We start from the raw sequence: 18,167 nt of genomic DNA, 5'->3' as shown, positions 1-18,167 counted from the left end.
TAGAACTATATAGAGTGATTGTTCACGAGAAAGGTAGAACGTGGTGTACTAGTTCATGATCTTAATGGTTTAATAGTTTCCTATATAATGAGCCACCAAGCTTCACCTTCACTACTGTAGTAGCAAGCCTGATGCTTGTGTATAGCTGGTACACTATTGTTGTTCACTACCTCTTTGATACAGACAAGGTTTCCTAGTGGTTTTCATTCCCACGTGGTAAAACTAAACAGTTACTCATTTCTAGTTATCTATTATTAGTCATTCATCAACAACACATGGTAGCTTCATTTTTTTTATTGCATTCTTAGAAATAATATATGAATGTATAAAATACAAGAGTAATAGATATAGGGCACAAAAATCCAATTTGAAAGTCTAAACTAGGTGCCAACATTTGGAAGCTTCATGAAATCAAACTTTGTAATAAATGCTTCAAATACTCATGCTCAACTCTTACATATGTGATTAAAATGATATTTATGACAAGGCTAACAAGAAGTTAATCAACTGGATGTATGATTTATGACTTCATTTTCTTCACACATACATTCTCCCACTTGAAGAAAATGAAGAAGCTCTCACTTGAAAAGTAATCACCAAAAGAGAGAAAATAAAACTCACAAATATATCCCAAACATCAAATTCATTGATCACATAAAACAAGTAGGGTATTGATAATATCTCAATAGTGCTAGGATTTTTTCCAACACCCTCCAAATGAGTGTTCTCCAAGTTCTATCAATCTAAATAAACTCTAATAGGGAAACATCTTCCCTAAAAACTTTTACTAGTACTAACTCACTCATTAATATAAAATTAGAAATATTAGTATTACTTTTTGCAAGTGTATAATACACTCCTTCATTCAGGAAACCCTTAAACTCATCAAAATCTTCACTAGCTATTGTGTTCCACTTCTCTATGGCCATGAACAATGTGTCTAGAAAGATGTCATGTTCACTAGCCACTAGAGGATCTACCTTATTTTGTAAAAGACCAACAAAGGTACTATTGATTGTAACCAAAACGTATGTTCACATTCTCCCAAACATCCTCACATACTCTTTCCCTAGGCCATGCATTGCATATCCTACTATCATTGTATTCCATAACACTACAATCCTTTTAGACATTTTATCAAATAGTACACATACCATGTTTCTACCCCCAGTTTTTTTTTCACATATTGAAAAAAAAAAATTCTACAAATTGATCAAATTAAAACAAGCATTTCACCATTTCATCATGTACACCCTTACCTTGTTCCAAAGTCCCCAAATCAACACATGTTGTAAGAATGGTCAAAAGATTTTTTACATTAGGCTTCACAATAGCATTAGAATCCATGTTTGATATCTCTTATTTGCCACGTTCATATTTTTCTTTGTTGCCTTTTGTAGGCTCGACAACAATTTTCATGGTCATTTATGTGATCTCCTTAGCCTCTTCCTTCACCTCTTCTCTATAATAGTGGAAAATTCTTTGGCCTTAACCTCCTGCACTTTATTTTCTAGATAGACATCCTCATTTTCAACAATGATATCATCTTTCAGATTAGCCATGTCTTCTAGCATGCTAACCAAAGTATCTCCTATGCCTTCATCTTCTACATCATGGGGTGATATATCCTCAAACAAGTACTCATCGAAGCCCTATTAATTCTTCTTTTGCAATCACTATCACATTCCAACTTGCCAATGAACTCCTCTATAATATAATTTGTTTCAGCATCTAAGTCATTTAAAATTTCCTCCTGATGAAGAAGTCACATGAAGGAAACTCTTTAGGGGGAGAAGCAACTCCCACTTCATCACCATAGCCATAAGAAAAATTCATGAGATATTAAGCCCAATCAATAAGATTTGATACATCAATCTTCTTGGAAATTATTCACAATTCTAGAATAGCTATTGCAACCATGTTCTATTACTTGAACTACTCTCTAGCAACACTCTAGGTTTTCTCACTCTATTATTGCAAGTTAAACATGACCGATTCGCCTTTTGCCTCTGTAGGAAAAGAACACAACTAGTTCTCCTTCCATCTATGTATGATACAATCATGACTTGTTTTCCTTAATTATTCAATCTCCTTTAGTTAGACCCAACCTTCTACTCTCCTCCCTTTCTTTACAACAAATTCTCATAGCTACAAAGTTTTGGCTTTTCTAGATCTTCAATTCTTTTGCTTTGATACTAGTTGTTAAGAAAATAGTAGAGCAATAAACAGAGACGGGGTAAAAATAAAGCATAGCAAGAACATACAACACTAATAAGGAAAAAACAACAACAATTTGAGAATACACAAAAACCTTGGAAGAAACTAGTTATCTTCTATTAGTCATTCACCAACAACAATACTCTATAGCTTCATATTTTATTACATTACATTCTTACAAATGATATATGAATGTATATATACAAGAGTAATAGAAGCATGGCATCAAAAAATAATTTGAAAGGCTAAATTGGGCACCAACATCTCGAAGCTTCATGCAATCAAGCTTTGTAATAAATACTTCAACTACTCGTTGGAAACTCTTACACGAGCGGTTAACATGACATTTCAGTAGGGATAACATGACATTAGCTGACAAGATGTACAAATTATAATTGCATTTTCTTCAGTCACATATAACAGTGTTGAATATGAAGATTTATCATAAAGAACCAAGGTTTGTGGTATAGTAAATAACTCCACTATCTACTTTTGTAATTAATGTCCATTGTTAGTAATGAATTTCAAAGGAATTTATAATTATTAGACTGAATAGATTCAAGGATCCTTGTGAGTGTGCACTATTAGATAAGTCTTGAGGTTTTCATTTAGGTAATACCCATGCAAGATATCAATTGAGTATGAGAACCTCATATTCGTGTGGTGTATGAGGCAAATATCTTCTGGTCTAGAACCCTACCTCCTATACACTCAATGCATGAACTCTTTTTTTATGGAATATATGAGTGCATGGTTAATTTCTAATTTGGTGTTGAGCATCTCTATTGTCATAAATGTGACAGAAGAGAGTCTTTTAGTGTTTCAATGGCTGATACATTTTTCGCCATTCTAGACTACCATTTCCCCATTATTTGGTTAGTTCAAAACCATTGCTGAAATTCCAAAGTCTCTCTATAGTTTGAAGCAATTAATTCAAAAAAATAAAACTGTTTTCTTTTAAATTGAATAAATTAACAACATATTTTTTACCCATTTGCTAACTGAATTTTTAATCTTTTAATAATGCAATTGTAAATTAAGTGAGCTAAATTAGTTATAATTAACACTTAAGTTGCAATTTAATAGAACTCTCAACATTCCATATGCAATCAATCATTGATTTTCATCAAATTTCAATTTTTTACTTTTCACATGAATGATATTCATTTTTAAAATAGTTTTAAATTTTCAAAATATTAAATTATTTTAAATATAATTTTATAAAATTAATAAATATTTATAAAAAAAAATTAAAATACTTTTTGAGATATATTAATGTTTTAAAATAATTTAGTTATTTCACATAGTTGAACATTATGCAGTATGATATTAGGATGGAGTACCTTTGTTTCCTTTCACCTCTTTAGATGGTTTTACTTCCACCACTGACACAATTTTTCGAAACCAATATACTGTCCAACCTGAAGTTCTTTCCTCTTTATGAAAATAATTTAGAATTTCACTTTCCAATATTGAAAAATAATAATGAAGGACAACTGCAATCGAGACCAAATAAATCAGAGTGACCGTACAATATCACACACAAAATAGTATTGTTATGTGATGCAAATTATAATGTTTGACAAATATATGATGAGTATTAGTTGTTACTAGCAAATACGTTTCCACAAATTACTTCACTAAATGGTTACTCTTCATAAGAAGAATATTTGCTTGGTCTTGAATAACTTTCCAAGCAGCGTTCACATGCCGTAGTTCTGTTAATGTTCCACCAACGTTGAAACGTAAAGTATACATTCCTGATAAAACCTGACGATCCAATGGAAACAATTTCGTAAGATTTCAAATACAAATATGTATTTCTAATGTAACTAGTGGCTCAAAAGTTTAGTTTCACAATTAATACGAATATAATGTTTCTTCCTTGATCACTATTTTGGGACTCTTTTATTTTAATTTCAATTTCAATTATAGGTAGTCTTTTCTTCCTCATGGAAGAACAGACAGAAATGATGAAAAATAGAAAAATATGCATGAGATAGATTTGACAAAAGGGAAAAATAAAACGTGAAATTGAATATCTAGAATCCATAGATGCCCAATGGAAATGTGCAAACATCATCAAACAATATCAAATAAGATATTAACAAATGGAAAAATAGTTATTACCGTATGTGACAAGAATAAATGCCCACTTCCATTTACAGCATCCAACAAGCTTGAATTTAGAGTGCGGCCATTATCTGGATCATTTGCTGGAGGTAACACTCGAAAACAAACTAATGCAAATGTACGAGGCGCCAGGATCTACTCAATGTTAACAGTGTCATACATTACTAATTAGTCATTCTAACAATTGGTTCTTCTAACCACACAAATAACATATTAAAAAAAGTGATAACTTTCATTCATGTGTGTCTAACTATTGCTTTAGAAAAAATCACCTCAAACTTTTTATCCCCGGTAACAAGATTTTCAAAATTTTGAGCAAGACTAATGTGATTTCTGATATAAGCTTGCAAATTTGAAATTCCATTTAGACGCAAGACCATCCACAACTTCAAAGATCTGCAGGAAATATGAGGAAGTACTAAAAAATTTTAAGACTAAAATGGAAATACCCAAATGTACAAAATTTCTAACCCTAACAGAAATACCTTTAACGTCAAACCAATCTAAAATCATATAAAATGGCAATAAAATTAAATCTTATTTTATAACACTTTCTCTAGTGTTATTTGGATATAACACTATCCAAATAGCTTGTTTCTGGATAGTTTAGTCATACAATGGGGAAAAAACAGTGACCTGAAACGACTCCCGAGTGGTATTTGCCAATCTTTGTAATCTATCACAAGCTGAGAGTCCGATGCCTGGAAACAATACGTCAATTTGATGTCATTTTCCAACATTTTAAATTTAAATTTAAATTTCTGTTTAACATGTATCAAATGGAATTATTGAAAAAAAATTGGATAAGACAAAAATTAAGATGCAAACAAAACAACTAAAGAAACTGGATCTTCAAGACAAGTACATTTCTTCCTCTATTTATTTTATTCTATCTCGTAGAATTAGTTTTATTTTAGAACTATGAAACCATTTATTACCAATATGTGATGGCTTAATCAGTTTAATACTATTGCTAGGCTTAAATGTAATGCACAAATATAGATAGGCTCTTATGCTTTTAAATTAGTTCAATTACATTTCAAATGAAAAAAATATGTTTTGGTTTAAGTGGTAGTTAAATATTAATTATTAGTGTACAAAAATACATTCATAATGAAATAATATGTTTTGGTTTAAGTCTTACTTAAATACTCATTATTAGTGTACAAAAACACATTTATAAAGGAGTTATATCATTTCATAATTTCAATTTCACATAGTAATTGACTAAAGCATACAACTCTTATAGATAGAGTGATTAGTGTTGATGTTTGGTAGCTTCTATCGAATAAACCTATGTGTGTCTGTGTGCATGTGCTTGCACATTATATTCGAGATATAAGTTTATTATTATATAAGAAAAATTAATATAATAATTATATTATGTGATACATCAAATTTCACCGTGGAAATAAAGGACAAATTGGCCAAGATAGATGAAGACTTGAAGAATAGTGCTAGTTAGTTGACACTTGACTCGATTACCAGCACCAATCATTTCATAAAAGTCAAATTTTTGACTTATTTACAACCTAAACTACTTAGGGAAGAAGCCAAGATTAGGGCAACATTAATAGATATTCAAAGGATGATGCTTCCTCACATGGATGTAATGCAGAAACATCTTGCACAATCAAAGACATTAGTACATGATACAAATTTCTTAGTTACAAATCTCATGATGGAGTTATCAGTTGAACTTCATATTAAACTGCACATTTTGAAGGTATTGAAAGAAAATTGAGATAAAACTATGTCTCTAGTTTTGAAAGTGCGTCATCATTTCCTCAATAGTTTTTGTATAACCTTGTAAAGATATGTTTATGACATTTGTAGCAAAAACAAGGGGGAATATGTAGAGGAATATGTATAGGGGGAAACATTTATGTCTATGTAGAGGAATATGTAGAAGGGGAAACACATATGTATATGTATATATAAAGCAAATGTACAGATGAATAAAAACATTTTGAAAAAACAAAATTCATTTAGTTGTGACCGAGCCATAGTTGTTCAATTCAAATAGAGTTGTAGACCCAAGCATATGGAAAGGGGGATTTTGAGTAAATTTTGTGATGAAGAGTTGTTGGATTGATGACATAACTGCACATGATAAGTGTTTTTGTTAGTAATGCCAAAAGGGGAGATCATTGACCCTATGGAAAACAAATATTGTCAATTAGTGACAAAACACTTAACTAGTCATTTAGGAAGGTTAGCTAATACTACAACTGAGCTTTTCTTTAGACTGCATGTTTCAGTGTAGCTCAAGCAACCAAGTATCCTAGTTCCTAGTACTAAGTGAGCACCATCATATGGGATAGGCATAATAGTGTAAACTGAGTCAGCAATATAAACTGAGCTAGCATTGTTTGCCAAGTTCTTAGTGTGAACCCAACATCCAATACAAGCAATGCATTACATTGTCACCCGAGTGTGTAATATCACTCGAGCATCTAGTGTTACCCAAGTCCCAGAGTAGCACTCGAGCTCACTGAATTTCCCCAGCATTAGCATAACACCTAAGTGCATAGTGTGACCCAAGCATTAGCATTCAACCAACCAAAAGATGTATTTTATTATTGTAAAGGCACCTCTTACTTGAAACTAACTTAGAATGAAAATATCGTTTGATGGATACATAAGAAAGGTAAATTGTTTTGTCTAAAATGAAGAATCAGAACATGAGAGATAAATGTAAGCAAGTGAAGCAAATGAATATGGAATACAAGAGAAAGATAGAGCAGATTAATTAGTAGGATACCAAGCAATATAAAGGGTAGAGGAAAGACACATCTATCATAGTCAGGTGATTACAATTTTCAAAGGATCTATATTAGCAAATCAAGTTACAAACAATGATCATCCTACTAATTACATCCTAATGATTGCATTAGGTAAATCCTCTAACAAGCCGGACCTAACAGTCCTTTGTAAGATCTCTTAATAGAGTATATACTTCATTGTATTGTAAAATCCTTTCACAAGGTGAACCTAATGATGCAGCACAACTCATAGAAAATTTAATAAATTCATAACAAACCCAATATCATTTCAAACTCTGAATTGTTCATTACTAAAAACTGCTTCTACATGGATCTCTAACTCCATTAAATAACAACTCACTCCAAAAAGAGAAATCAGGAAATTTCCAAATTTGGCAAATTCTGACAATTGAAAAATATACCATTTTTGGTAACTTCTAAAAAACCTCTGAAAGCAATTTTGATGCTTCCTATATCTACCGTTTAAACCATAAAGGCAAATTGCCAACTAATCTCTGGAATTTAGAAAGAAATTTCAAAGTTATTACAAAGAAAAAAAAATTTAAAAACACCTAAGATATTTTAAAACTAAAATTCAAAAGTCAAGATGGAATTTCTAGCTCTCGAATAATAAATCAAAATGGCCCCAATAGAGCCAGCTTAGTTGGAATCCACCTCAATTATGGATTTTGAAAAAAAAAACCAAAAAAATCTAAGAAAACCCAGATCCAAGTAAAAAGTTATGATTCTCTGAACTCCCTACATACCTAATAGTCATTCATACTCCTAAGAGAGTAGATCACCAGAAGTGATCAATTGTAAGCCCTAATAGGCCAACATTATTGTTGTAGTAGTGAAGCATTGTGGGTGTCATCCCCCACCCAAATTTTACCTTCTCATTGGAGTGTTTCTTGGTTACCAAATATTGGGTCAAAGTGTTATGGTATTAATTTCTTTATTGCTTTATGTTCCATGCATGATAGTAGATTAGAAAATCAAATAAAGTAAAGAAAAAGTATTATAAGTGAAAGGTTTTAAGTGGTTCTTGATTCACCCCCCTCTCAATCACTTGTATGTCATAACATTTCCAACAATTACTTTACATTAGTCACTTGATCACGTTCTATATACAGAGTCTTTATGAGATTAAGTATACGACTGATTTGTATAATTCTTTATACACTATACTAAATTGATTATTATGCTTTCAACAAATTATATATACTATTCTGATTATTATCTACTCTTAAGCTAACCCAACTAATCTATGATGCCTTATATGTGTGGATTTACTCTATCCGACGTGTTTTTAGGATGAGGGGAGGTAATTGTAGTCACTTCTTCAATAGATCTGTAACATGATGTCACACTCCTCCTTTCTTGCCTATCACTATATGTATGTATGTATGTATGTTGTCCTGCATTTTTTCACCACTAAATGTAGATAACAGTATGAAACTTTTCAACTTAATTTCGTACTTCTTTGAGTTTAGTTCATTATTTAATTGGTTAGTATTGATCAATTAATTGACCCCAATTGATATAATGATTCTTCTTACTAAAGGTTTTCATCAAGTCTTTTTATATTTTCTATTTGTTGAGCCTATATGCTTGATTTTTTAAGCCTTCAATGTCTTTTTTCTCATTTTTGAGCATGTGTTTGTTATCTTTTGGTCTTGTGTTTTTTTTCAAGTCATTTCTTTTGATTTTCCCTTTGATTCGATCTATCTTAGGGCTTAATTGGAGTTAGCAATAAAAATATGATCATTTTAGTGCCAAAAAAGTGGACTCTCTAGGTGCAACTGCATGAATTAAAATATCATGTTATATTTTCAAGTTGACATTCACTTTTTGAAAAATATAACATAATTCACTTTATGTTATGTTTTTAAGTTACTTCATCATTTTAATTTTTCACTTAAGTAACTATAGAGCACTTTATTTTATATTTTTAAGTTAAGTTTCTCTTTAATTTTTTACTAAAGTGAATATATTAACTATATAAATTGATTTAACTTTTGTTCAAAATATCTTAGTAAATATTACCTTTTGAATGATATTAACACATTATATAATAATATATATAGGGTAAATATTATTTATGACCCATTTAAATAATATTTCTTCAAGAATTAAATTGACATGTGCTTAATTCATCACTTAAGTTGTGCATAGCATGTCTATAAACCTATTTATAGGAAAATATGTTATTGCCTCTAGAGACCATGATTTTGAGTTAAAAGGCAATTTGAGAGCACATGAAACCTATAAATACATGTGTTTTTAAAATGTGCGAAGACTCTTCAAGACTGAGACTTGCATATTCAAGTGTTTAATACATGCAATGACCCCTAGAGAGTACAAATTTGCAATAAAAACATTTTTAAAATACTTATACAGGTAAATACATACATTTTAAAATACGCAATCACCCTCCTAGAGAGAGCAACACATATTTGTGTTTTTAAAATATGAAATGAGGCTTGGAGAGTGTGTTTTTGCACTACTTGCATTGTTTTGCAATTTTAAAGCATGCAATGCATCCCAAAAGTGCAATTTGCACTTTCAACCAATGGATTTTATATGTAAATCGCATTGGAGAATCTGATTTTGCATTCAAAACTCGTGCAATCACCCTTCAAGACCCTATTTTTGCACTCCAAATCCAAAAATGTCCAAACACATGGCATGTATTACATATTTTAAATATGTAATGAGGTCTTGAGAGTGCAATTTGCACTTTCAGACATCATATGAATACATTTTAAATATATAAATGCATCCATATATCCTAATTTTGCATTTCAACACATGCATTTACATTTGGAAACCATGATTTTGCATCTTGAAGCCAAAAATGACTCAACTAAATGCATTTTTAGGGCACATTTTTGTTTAAAACACCCAAAAAATTAGGTTTTTCATTCACTTTTTTGCATTTTGGAGCCACATTTTTTCTTTCAAAACCATATTATATCATTTGGGAAAGTTGTTTTTGCATTCACAAGTCAAAAAAGACCATTATATATGCATGTTTTTGCTATGTTTTTGGAACCCATATTTTTTCATGAAAATGACATTTTTAAATTAAAAACACTCAAGAATGGCATTTCTAGCACATAAGTTTGGATCAATAGGGGTCATTTTTTAATTCCTAGAGATTCCACATGTCCTAAGTGATTAGACATGTCTTTTAATTCCTCTATCATTTCAAAATATGTTGAATTCATTGGAAATGAGTTCTCTGCCTCTATCAGATCTCAAGCATTTTAGGCTCTTTCCTATCTCATTTTCAACACTAGTCAAATACCACTTAAATAATTGAAAAGCATTAGATTTTTCTTTACAAAACATAAAAGTCATCATTTTAGAGTAGTTTTCAACAAATAGAATGAAATATTTATCTCCACAATAGCTTTGACCACCAATATATCCACATAGGTTAGTATGAACCAATTCCAAAATATCATTAGATGAATATGTCTTTCTCTTGAAACTAGATATCTTCATGTCACTTTTGAATCTTCCTTGGTCATCTATGTACGACTAATATAACATTTTATTCTTCTTCCTTCACTACTACTTTAGGAAATTCCCAAAGTAGGACTATCTACATCAACTTGTAAGATATTTTGATCAACTCATTTGATGTAGAGCTCCATCTGAGCTTAAGAAGCATTGGCTAGGGGAATTACACCTAGTTTATCTCTTAGATATTCATGAGAATCCTTAGGTAAAGATTTATTAAAAATATTAGCTATTTGTTCCTTAGTATTCACATACTTCAATGTTACTTCTTTGTCTTGAAATAGCTCTCTCAATTAATGATACTTGATAGCAATATGCTTAGTGTATGTGTGCATTATAGGATTCTTTGAAATATTGATAGAACTAAAGTTAACACAATAAATAAAAAATAGATCAGTAATCTCTTCCTTCACACCTTTCAACAATTTCTTGATCCATATGATATTTGAATAATTCACTATTGCTCCCACATATTCAGCTTCAAGTGTTGACCGAGAAATGCAGTTTTGTTTCATGCTTGTTGATGAAACTAGTCTCTTTCCCAAAAAGAAAGCTCCCCTACTTGTGCTTTTCCTATCATCAAAATTTCCTACCCAATCTCAATCAATGAATGACTTTAGTTCAAACTTATCATTCTTCTTTTAATACAATCCATAGTGTTCTATTTCTTTTAGATATATCAATGCCCTTTTCACCACCATCATGTGATTCTCCTTAGGATTTGCAAAGAATCTTGCAATTATCCCAATTACAAATGCAATATTAGGTCTTCCATGAATAATATATTATAGTTTTTCAATCATTGATCTATACAATGCCTAGTGCATATCAGTAGAATAGTCATTCTTAGATAGCTTATGTCTTGTTGCTATAGGTGTACTAACTAATCTTGAATCTTCAATTCCAAATGCTTTAAATATCTCCCTAATGTATTTGGATTGAGCAATGAAGATCCCTTGCTTCATTTGATAGACTTGTAAACCAACAAAGAATTTGATCTATCTAAACATTAACATTCCAAATTCCTTCTTCATCTCATCTACAAATGCTTTACATAGTATTTTTTCCTTTCCTCCAAATATGATACAATCATCAAAGATTTCAGATAGTAATACATCATTATTTTTACTAGTCTTCAAATATAGATTGTTGTTATTATTTGTTCTTGCAAATCTAATCTTCACCACATAGTTATGGCATGTTTCATACCAAGCTCTAGGGGATCATTTCAATCCATATAGTGTCATGTGAAGTTTACACAATATATTCTTCTTGCTAGGATCTACAAATCCTTCTGGTTGTTCTATGTATACTTCTTCTTCAAGTATCCCATTTAGAAATGCAAATTTGACATCCATCTAATATATCTTAAATCCTATATAAGAAGTGTTCTCCCTCCTTCTAGTCTTGCAAAATGGGAAAATGTCTCCCCATAGTCAATTTATTCTTCTTGCACATATCCTTTGCATACCATTCTAGCTTTGTTTCTTGTGACTTTACATTTTTCATTCAACTTGTTTCTAAATACCCACTTTGTTCCAATAACATATTTGTCATTTGGTCTAGGCACCAATGTCCATGTTTTTTTCTTTTAAATCTATTCAATTTCTTCATTCATTTCTTATATCCAATCCTTATTCTCCAAATCATCTTTTATTAATTTGGGCTCAAACTCACAAAGAAAATATGTATCACTTCTGAGTCTTTTTCTTGTCCTAACACCATACTTGTTTTTTTATCTCCAATGACTTTCCCAAGTGCTTGATGTCTTCCCACATATTTTGCTAGTACAGGTTCTTCACTTCCTTCATTAGAATATTTAGAATAATTGGGGGTAGGTGAATTAGTTATCCAAGGTCCAAATCTATCAATTGAAAAATCAAACACTTAATCAACTTTAGATCTAATCATTCCACTACTTGGTGTCTACTATAAACTTTAGCAACACCAACTAACAGTTCACTATCCTAAATTATAGAATTCTAGAATGTAAACATTAATTGGTAAAATATCATAAATACTGCCCACACAAGTTTGACACAAGGATTTAATGTGGAAACCCAATTTGAAAATAATCATTAGCAATATGCCAACAATTTTTCACTCTTCTATAAGTGAGCTCTATTAGGAGCCAACCCTATTAAATCTTACAAAACACATTGCTAAATGTGACATGTTTAGAGGATTTAATCACCCTATTAGGAGTGGCCTTATTAGAGAACTTTAGAATATTATATTATAATGTACCCTGATTAAAGGATTTATATATGACTATTAGGTCAATCTTGATTAAATGATTTCCAATGCTATTTACAATGGTTAGAAAGTAACAATAGGGATTTGATTTATCAAGTACAAATCACTTTTTAAATTCTAATCTTTGTTTGGCTCTCATACACTTATTCAATTTTTGGCCTCTATTGTCAACTTTGTCTCTGATTCGCTTGGCAACCCTTCAAGAAATCAATCTTCTTAGCTCTTCTTAGCCCTCTTCTTAGATTTGTCAATCAATAAAATCAACAACTGTTCCAACCTTAAAAGTATCTACATTTAGGCACATATACATTTTAGGTTAGGCCTTGCACTTCCTTAAATTTATGTAATTTTGACATTTTTTCATTTAATCATCACTATTGATCTTAGGGTTTACGATTAAATTCACCACATATGATGAATTTGATTGCCATTTTTTTCATCTTATTCTATTCAAGAAACTTCTCGAGAAATCCATCCCTCGGGTTATTTACCTAATCCTCTCCAAAAATTAAGACAACACTAAGTTTTGACACTCATTCATCACTAGTTTGGTCATTACTAATTTTCTTTCTTGGGATATATGTTTGTATTCAATCGATATTGATGCTCATTCAACACTAATTCTTCTCAACTTGATTTGGCACTTGTTGACACTAGCATCACTCAACTTATACTTCAAGTTCCTTAATCTTTTGTTATGTTGCTTGGTCATGCCTATGCATTCGATCTATCTTTGATCACTTCTTCAAGACTTTAGCATTATTGTCGTCTCCACTTGTAACATGATTTAAATAATCATTTTGTCTTGTCAAATTCCAATTAATCAAGTGTCCATTGTAGTTTCCTCTTCATAAGACAACATTTCCTCTAGGTTATTTTGTTATGAACAACTTCTCAAATCCTCTTCATCAATCAAATAGATATGACACTTAGATCAAGTAAATTGTTTCAGCAATAGGTTTGACATCAATGACAACATAACAATTGTTCCAGTTGTAGTTTCCAATAGGTTCATCTTGGAAAATGATTTCAAGCTTTTTTTCCCTTTTTGGTTCAAGTTCAAGTTCATGTTCTACTTTCTTGGCATTATCTTCATGATGTTCGGCTCCTTCTACATGTTCCTTGGCATGTTGTTGCTTAGCACCCATAGTCTGCTACTTGGAAACTTGTTGTTGCAACCTAGTATTTTAATTTTTTTACTAATCTAAAGATTTTATCTCTTCTACAGGTAGGGTGTAAGGAGCATCTTCATTCACATATATGAATATATTGTAGTCTTTAGCTTCTATCTTACATTCTACTTCATTATTTTTTGCATATTCATCAACTTTCACATTTGTACTTTCCATGACTTTTTTAGTGTTAGAATTCAATCACTTATAAGCTTTCCTCTTATTTGAATAAATTAGGAAGAGGCCTTCATCAATTTTAGCATCAATTTTTTCATTTCTATTATCTTTTATAGTGTAGCATTTTCTTCCAAAAAAATTGAAATACTTTACATTGGGAGAATATCCATACCATTTTTCAAAAGGTGTAACATTCGTACCTTTATTGACTTGCACTCTGCTCAAAATATAAACAATTTTACTTACAACTTCTCTCTAATACTTTTGTGATACATTTTTCTCCATCGTCAGTGTTATAGCAAAGTTCATAATTGATTTATTTCTCTGTTTAGCTATTCCATTTTGAGGAGGGGTCCTAGGTGCTGACATCTATCTTTTAATTCCTTTATTATTGTAGAATATATTGAATTCATTGGAAATGAATTCTCCACCTCTATTAGATCTCAAGCATTTCAAAATCTTTCTTGTCTCCTTTTCAACTCTGGCCAAATACCACTTAAAAAACCTAAAGATCATCATATTTTTCTTTAAGAAACATCACTAATGTCATTCTAGAGTAGTCATCAACAAATAGAATGAAATATTTATCTCCAAAATAGATTTGAACACCAATAGGTCCACATAGGTTAGTATGAACTAATTCCAAAATATCATTAGATGAATATGTCTTTCTCTTGAAACTAGATTTTTTCATTTTTGCCAATTGACATTGTCTACACATAACATTGTCAAGTTTCTTTAGTTTTGCAATCCTCTTACTCTTTTCATCTTGCTAATACTAATCAAACTATGAAAGTTTATATGATACAACCTCATGTGTCATAACTATAGATCCTCATATTATGCAAACATACGTGTCTCATCAGATAAATCTAGGTAGAACAAATTACCTCTCATTTGATAACCACTTCCAATCAGTTCTCCATCAACATCAAATATCTTGGCTTTTCTATGATGGAATTCAAACTTATATCTTGATTTGTTCAACTATGAAACATTCAACATATTATAGTTAAGACCTTCAACCCAATAAACATTGTCACACTTGATCTTATCTTTTAATTATATTGATCCTTTACCTTTCACGAGACATGGAACATCAGTGCCAAACTTAACACAACTACCCTTGTACAGTCCAATATTCTCAAATTTACTTCTATCACCAGTCATGTGATTTCAAAAAACACTATCAATTATCCACCTATCACTTATGTTCAAATAAGAGATTAAAATAATTTTCTCATCTTCATCAGAATCTTCTTTCATAACAACATAAATAACTTCTTCATCATTACTTTTAGATTCAGTATCAATTTCTTCTTCAGCAATTTAACAAGATTTCTCATCTTTGTCTTTGTAGTCCTTGTTTCTCTTGTTGTCTTGGTCATCTTTTTTTCCTTTGTACTTTCTTTCCTTTCTTTCATCCATGTCTTCTCTATCAAGACATCTTGCAACAATATGACAAACTTTGTTATATAAAAATAGATTATAGGAAGTTTACATTTGTATTTTACTTTGTCTCTTGAAAATCTTCTAGCCATCAATGATTCAAGCTCATCAACTTCATCATCATAAGAGCCAATGTCACTTTTCACATATTTTTCTTTTCATTTCTTGCAAGGACCAATTGTGATTTGAAAGAAGATTCAATAGTAGTAGGAGTATAATTTTATCAAAATTAGACATTTCAAAGGCAATAAGCCCACCAATCACACCTTCTAGAGCCAATTCATTTCTTAGTGTATGTCTTAGTTCTTGTATTGTAGAAACCCTAATAGTATAAATGGAAGTTAAAATTTCTCAATACCTTATTTATCATAGTTTCATCATCAATCTTTCCATTGGCTCTTTTGATAGCATCGCCAACTTCTTTGATTCTTGTATAGTACTGAACTATATTCTCACCTTTTGTCATTCTCATTTCATCAAACTTTCTGATTTAGCTTTCAAGACATTATCGTCTCCACCATAGATGGTCTTTAGTTTATCCCACATTTTTTTTGCATTCTTGCAATCTTTTATATCATCAAACTCAGCATAGCTTAGGGCTGGTGCAATTTCCAATATTGTCTAATTGTGTTCTTGCTTCTCTTTTAGTTCCTAAGCACTCAAAGGGACTATTGTTATCTCTGCATATGCATTGTCCAAAAAAATTATCGCAACATCACTAATTCAAGCTATATGTAACCTCATCAATCTTTTCCATGCAGGGAAATTCTCCCTGTTCAATCTGGGTACCTCTTTTTTGTGCATCTTAATCTTTAGCTTTTAAGTACTTTTAAATTTTTCTTTACAAGCATCAATGCTCTGATACCAATAATTAGAACATTTAGAATAACTAAGAGGAGGTTGGATTAGTTATTCAAGGTCCATACCAATTGAACAAATAAACACTTAAACAACTTCATATCTCAACATCCACCAGCTTGGTTTCTATAGTAACTATTAGTAACATCAGCTAGCAGTCCACTATCCTAAATATAACATACTTGCAAAATGTAAACATTAATAGTAAATCATCACATATAACATCTGCAAGTGTTTAACACTAGGATTTAACATGGAAATCCAATTTGGGAAAATTGCTAGTAACATGTCACCAATATTTTCACTCTTCTAAAGTGAACTCTATTAGGAGCCAACCTTGTTAAAGGTTACACAACACACTATTAATGTGACCTTGATAAAGGATTTAATCACTCTATTAGGAGTGGCCTTGTTAGAAGACTTTAGAACATTACATTAGAATGTCACGTTGATTAAAGGATTTACTTATGCTTGTTATGTCAACCTTCATTAAAGGATTTCAAACTAATACACTGGTTAGAAAGTTACAGTAGGTATTGATCTGTCAAGTACAACTCATTTTACAAATTCTAATTTGTTTTCCAACCCCTCAAGCAATCACTCTCCCCCTCTTCTCAAATCTCCTTAGCCTTCTACTTAGGTTTGTCAATCAACAACATCAACAAGCTTTTCCACCCCTATTAGGTCTTCCCACACACACTCACACATTCAAACTTGGTCGTTTTACTAGGAATAACTTTAAGAAACCCCCCTTTAGAAAAAAGTACAAAATTTTGGTGAATCAAACATTAGTTCAAGGGAAAAAATTAATTTATATTGGCAAATTTTTACTTTTAAGTAGGAAATTTTTAAATTTTATTGGCGATTGTTTTTCGATCATTAAAAAACTCCATAAAATCCTGGTGAGTCTTTCACTATTGATAAAAACTATGGAAAAGAGTACACATACATAGAAAACAATTATTTTATTATTATTATTATATGGAGCCTAATTATTTATCAAACTTTAAGGATAAATTTAGCACACTTTTATCATTATATTTTCCCTCCAAATTATTGAATGGTGGTTTGGGGAAAGCACCCCTATTATTTTTAACCATTGGATGATCATAAATCAATGGCCTAAATCATATTTCAACCCAAACTTTTAAAAGGATACCAAGTTTAAAAGAAAGTTCCCAAAATAAAGACATGTATCTAGGCAATTAATCTATTTCATGGAAAAGTGAGAGAAGGATAAAAAGTTTCATGAAAAGTCTTCATAATAGAGACACATGTCAAAGCTACATATTTAATCTATAGTTTAACTTAGATTTTTAACAAGTATTGGTGAATATGACCATCAATTAAGGCAAGCCTTGGAAATTGTAGGCGAAAAAATATTTAATTTACTATGTAGAAGATAAGGTTCCATTGGCGAAGTCATCACTAAAACATAAATAGTTTTATATTATTTTGGCAATTAGCCTAAGCATGGGACCCAATTTTGGTAAAGTGTAGGCGACATGGAAACCACAAAAGTACAAAAAAAAAGCCAAATATGGGGTCCTCGATGAGTGAGATTAGCCAATTGGCAAATATTAGCCACTAAAGTTATCCTTGCCTTTTGCCT

At 31.0% G+C, this 18,167-nt stretch overlaps 1 protein-coding gene across 2 annotated transcripts in view; it reads right to left on the bottom strand.

Moving 5' to 3' along the window:
* Positions 1 to 3,654: 3,654 nt before the first annotated feature.
* Positions 3,655 to 18,167, bottom strand: part of LOC149541391 (tyrosine decarboxylase 2-like) — a 227,901-nt gene continuing 213,388 nt past the window's right edge. The window contains exons 10-13 of one of the 2 annotated variants that reach the window (XM_089796668.1): positions 4,987 to 5,051; positions 4,623 to 4,746; positions 4,348 to 4,485; positions 3,655 to 3,987 (exon numbers count right to left, since the gene is read on the bottom strand). In XM_089796668.1, coding sequence (XP_089652794.1) covers positions 3,850 to 3,987; positions 4,348 to 4,485; positions 4,623 to 4,746; positions 4,987 to 5,051 — 465 coding nt within the window. In that variant the 3' untranslated portion in view covers positions 3,655 to 3,849. The remainder of the gene's footprint in view (positions 3,988 to 4,347; positions 4,486 to 4,622; positions 4,747 to 4,986; positions 5,052 to 18,167) is intronic. The other variant, XM_089796669.1, reaches the window with a different exon arrangement.

The sequence above is a fragment of the Cupressus sempervirens genome, chromosome 8 (assembly GCF_028749045.1).
Source record: "Cupressus sempervirens isolate cs-2001-9-10 chromosome 8, ASM2874904v1, whole genome shotgun sequence".
Taxonomy (NCBI): Eukaryota; Viridiplantae; Streptophyta; class Pinopsida; order Cupressales; family Cupressaceae; genus Cupressus; species Cupressus sempervirens.
Note: the sequence above shows the minus strand (reverse complement) of the source record. Positions and strands in the feature narration are given on the sequence as shown.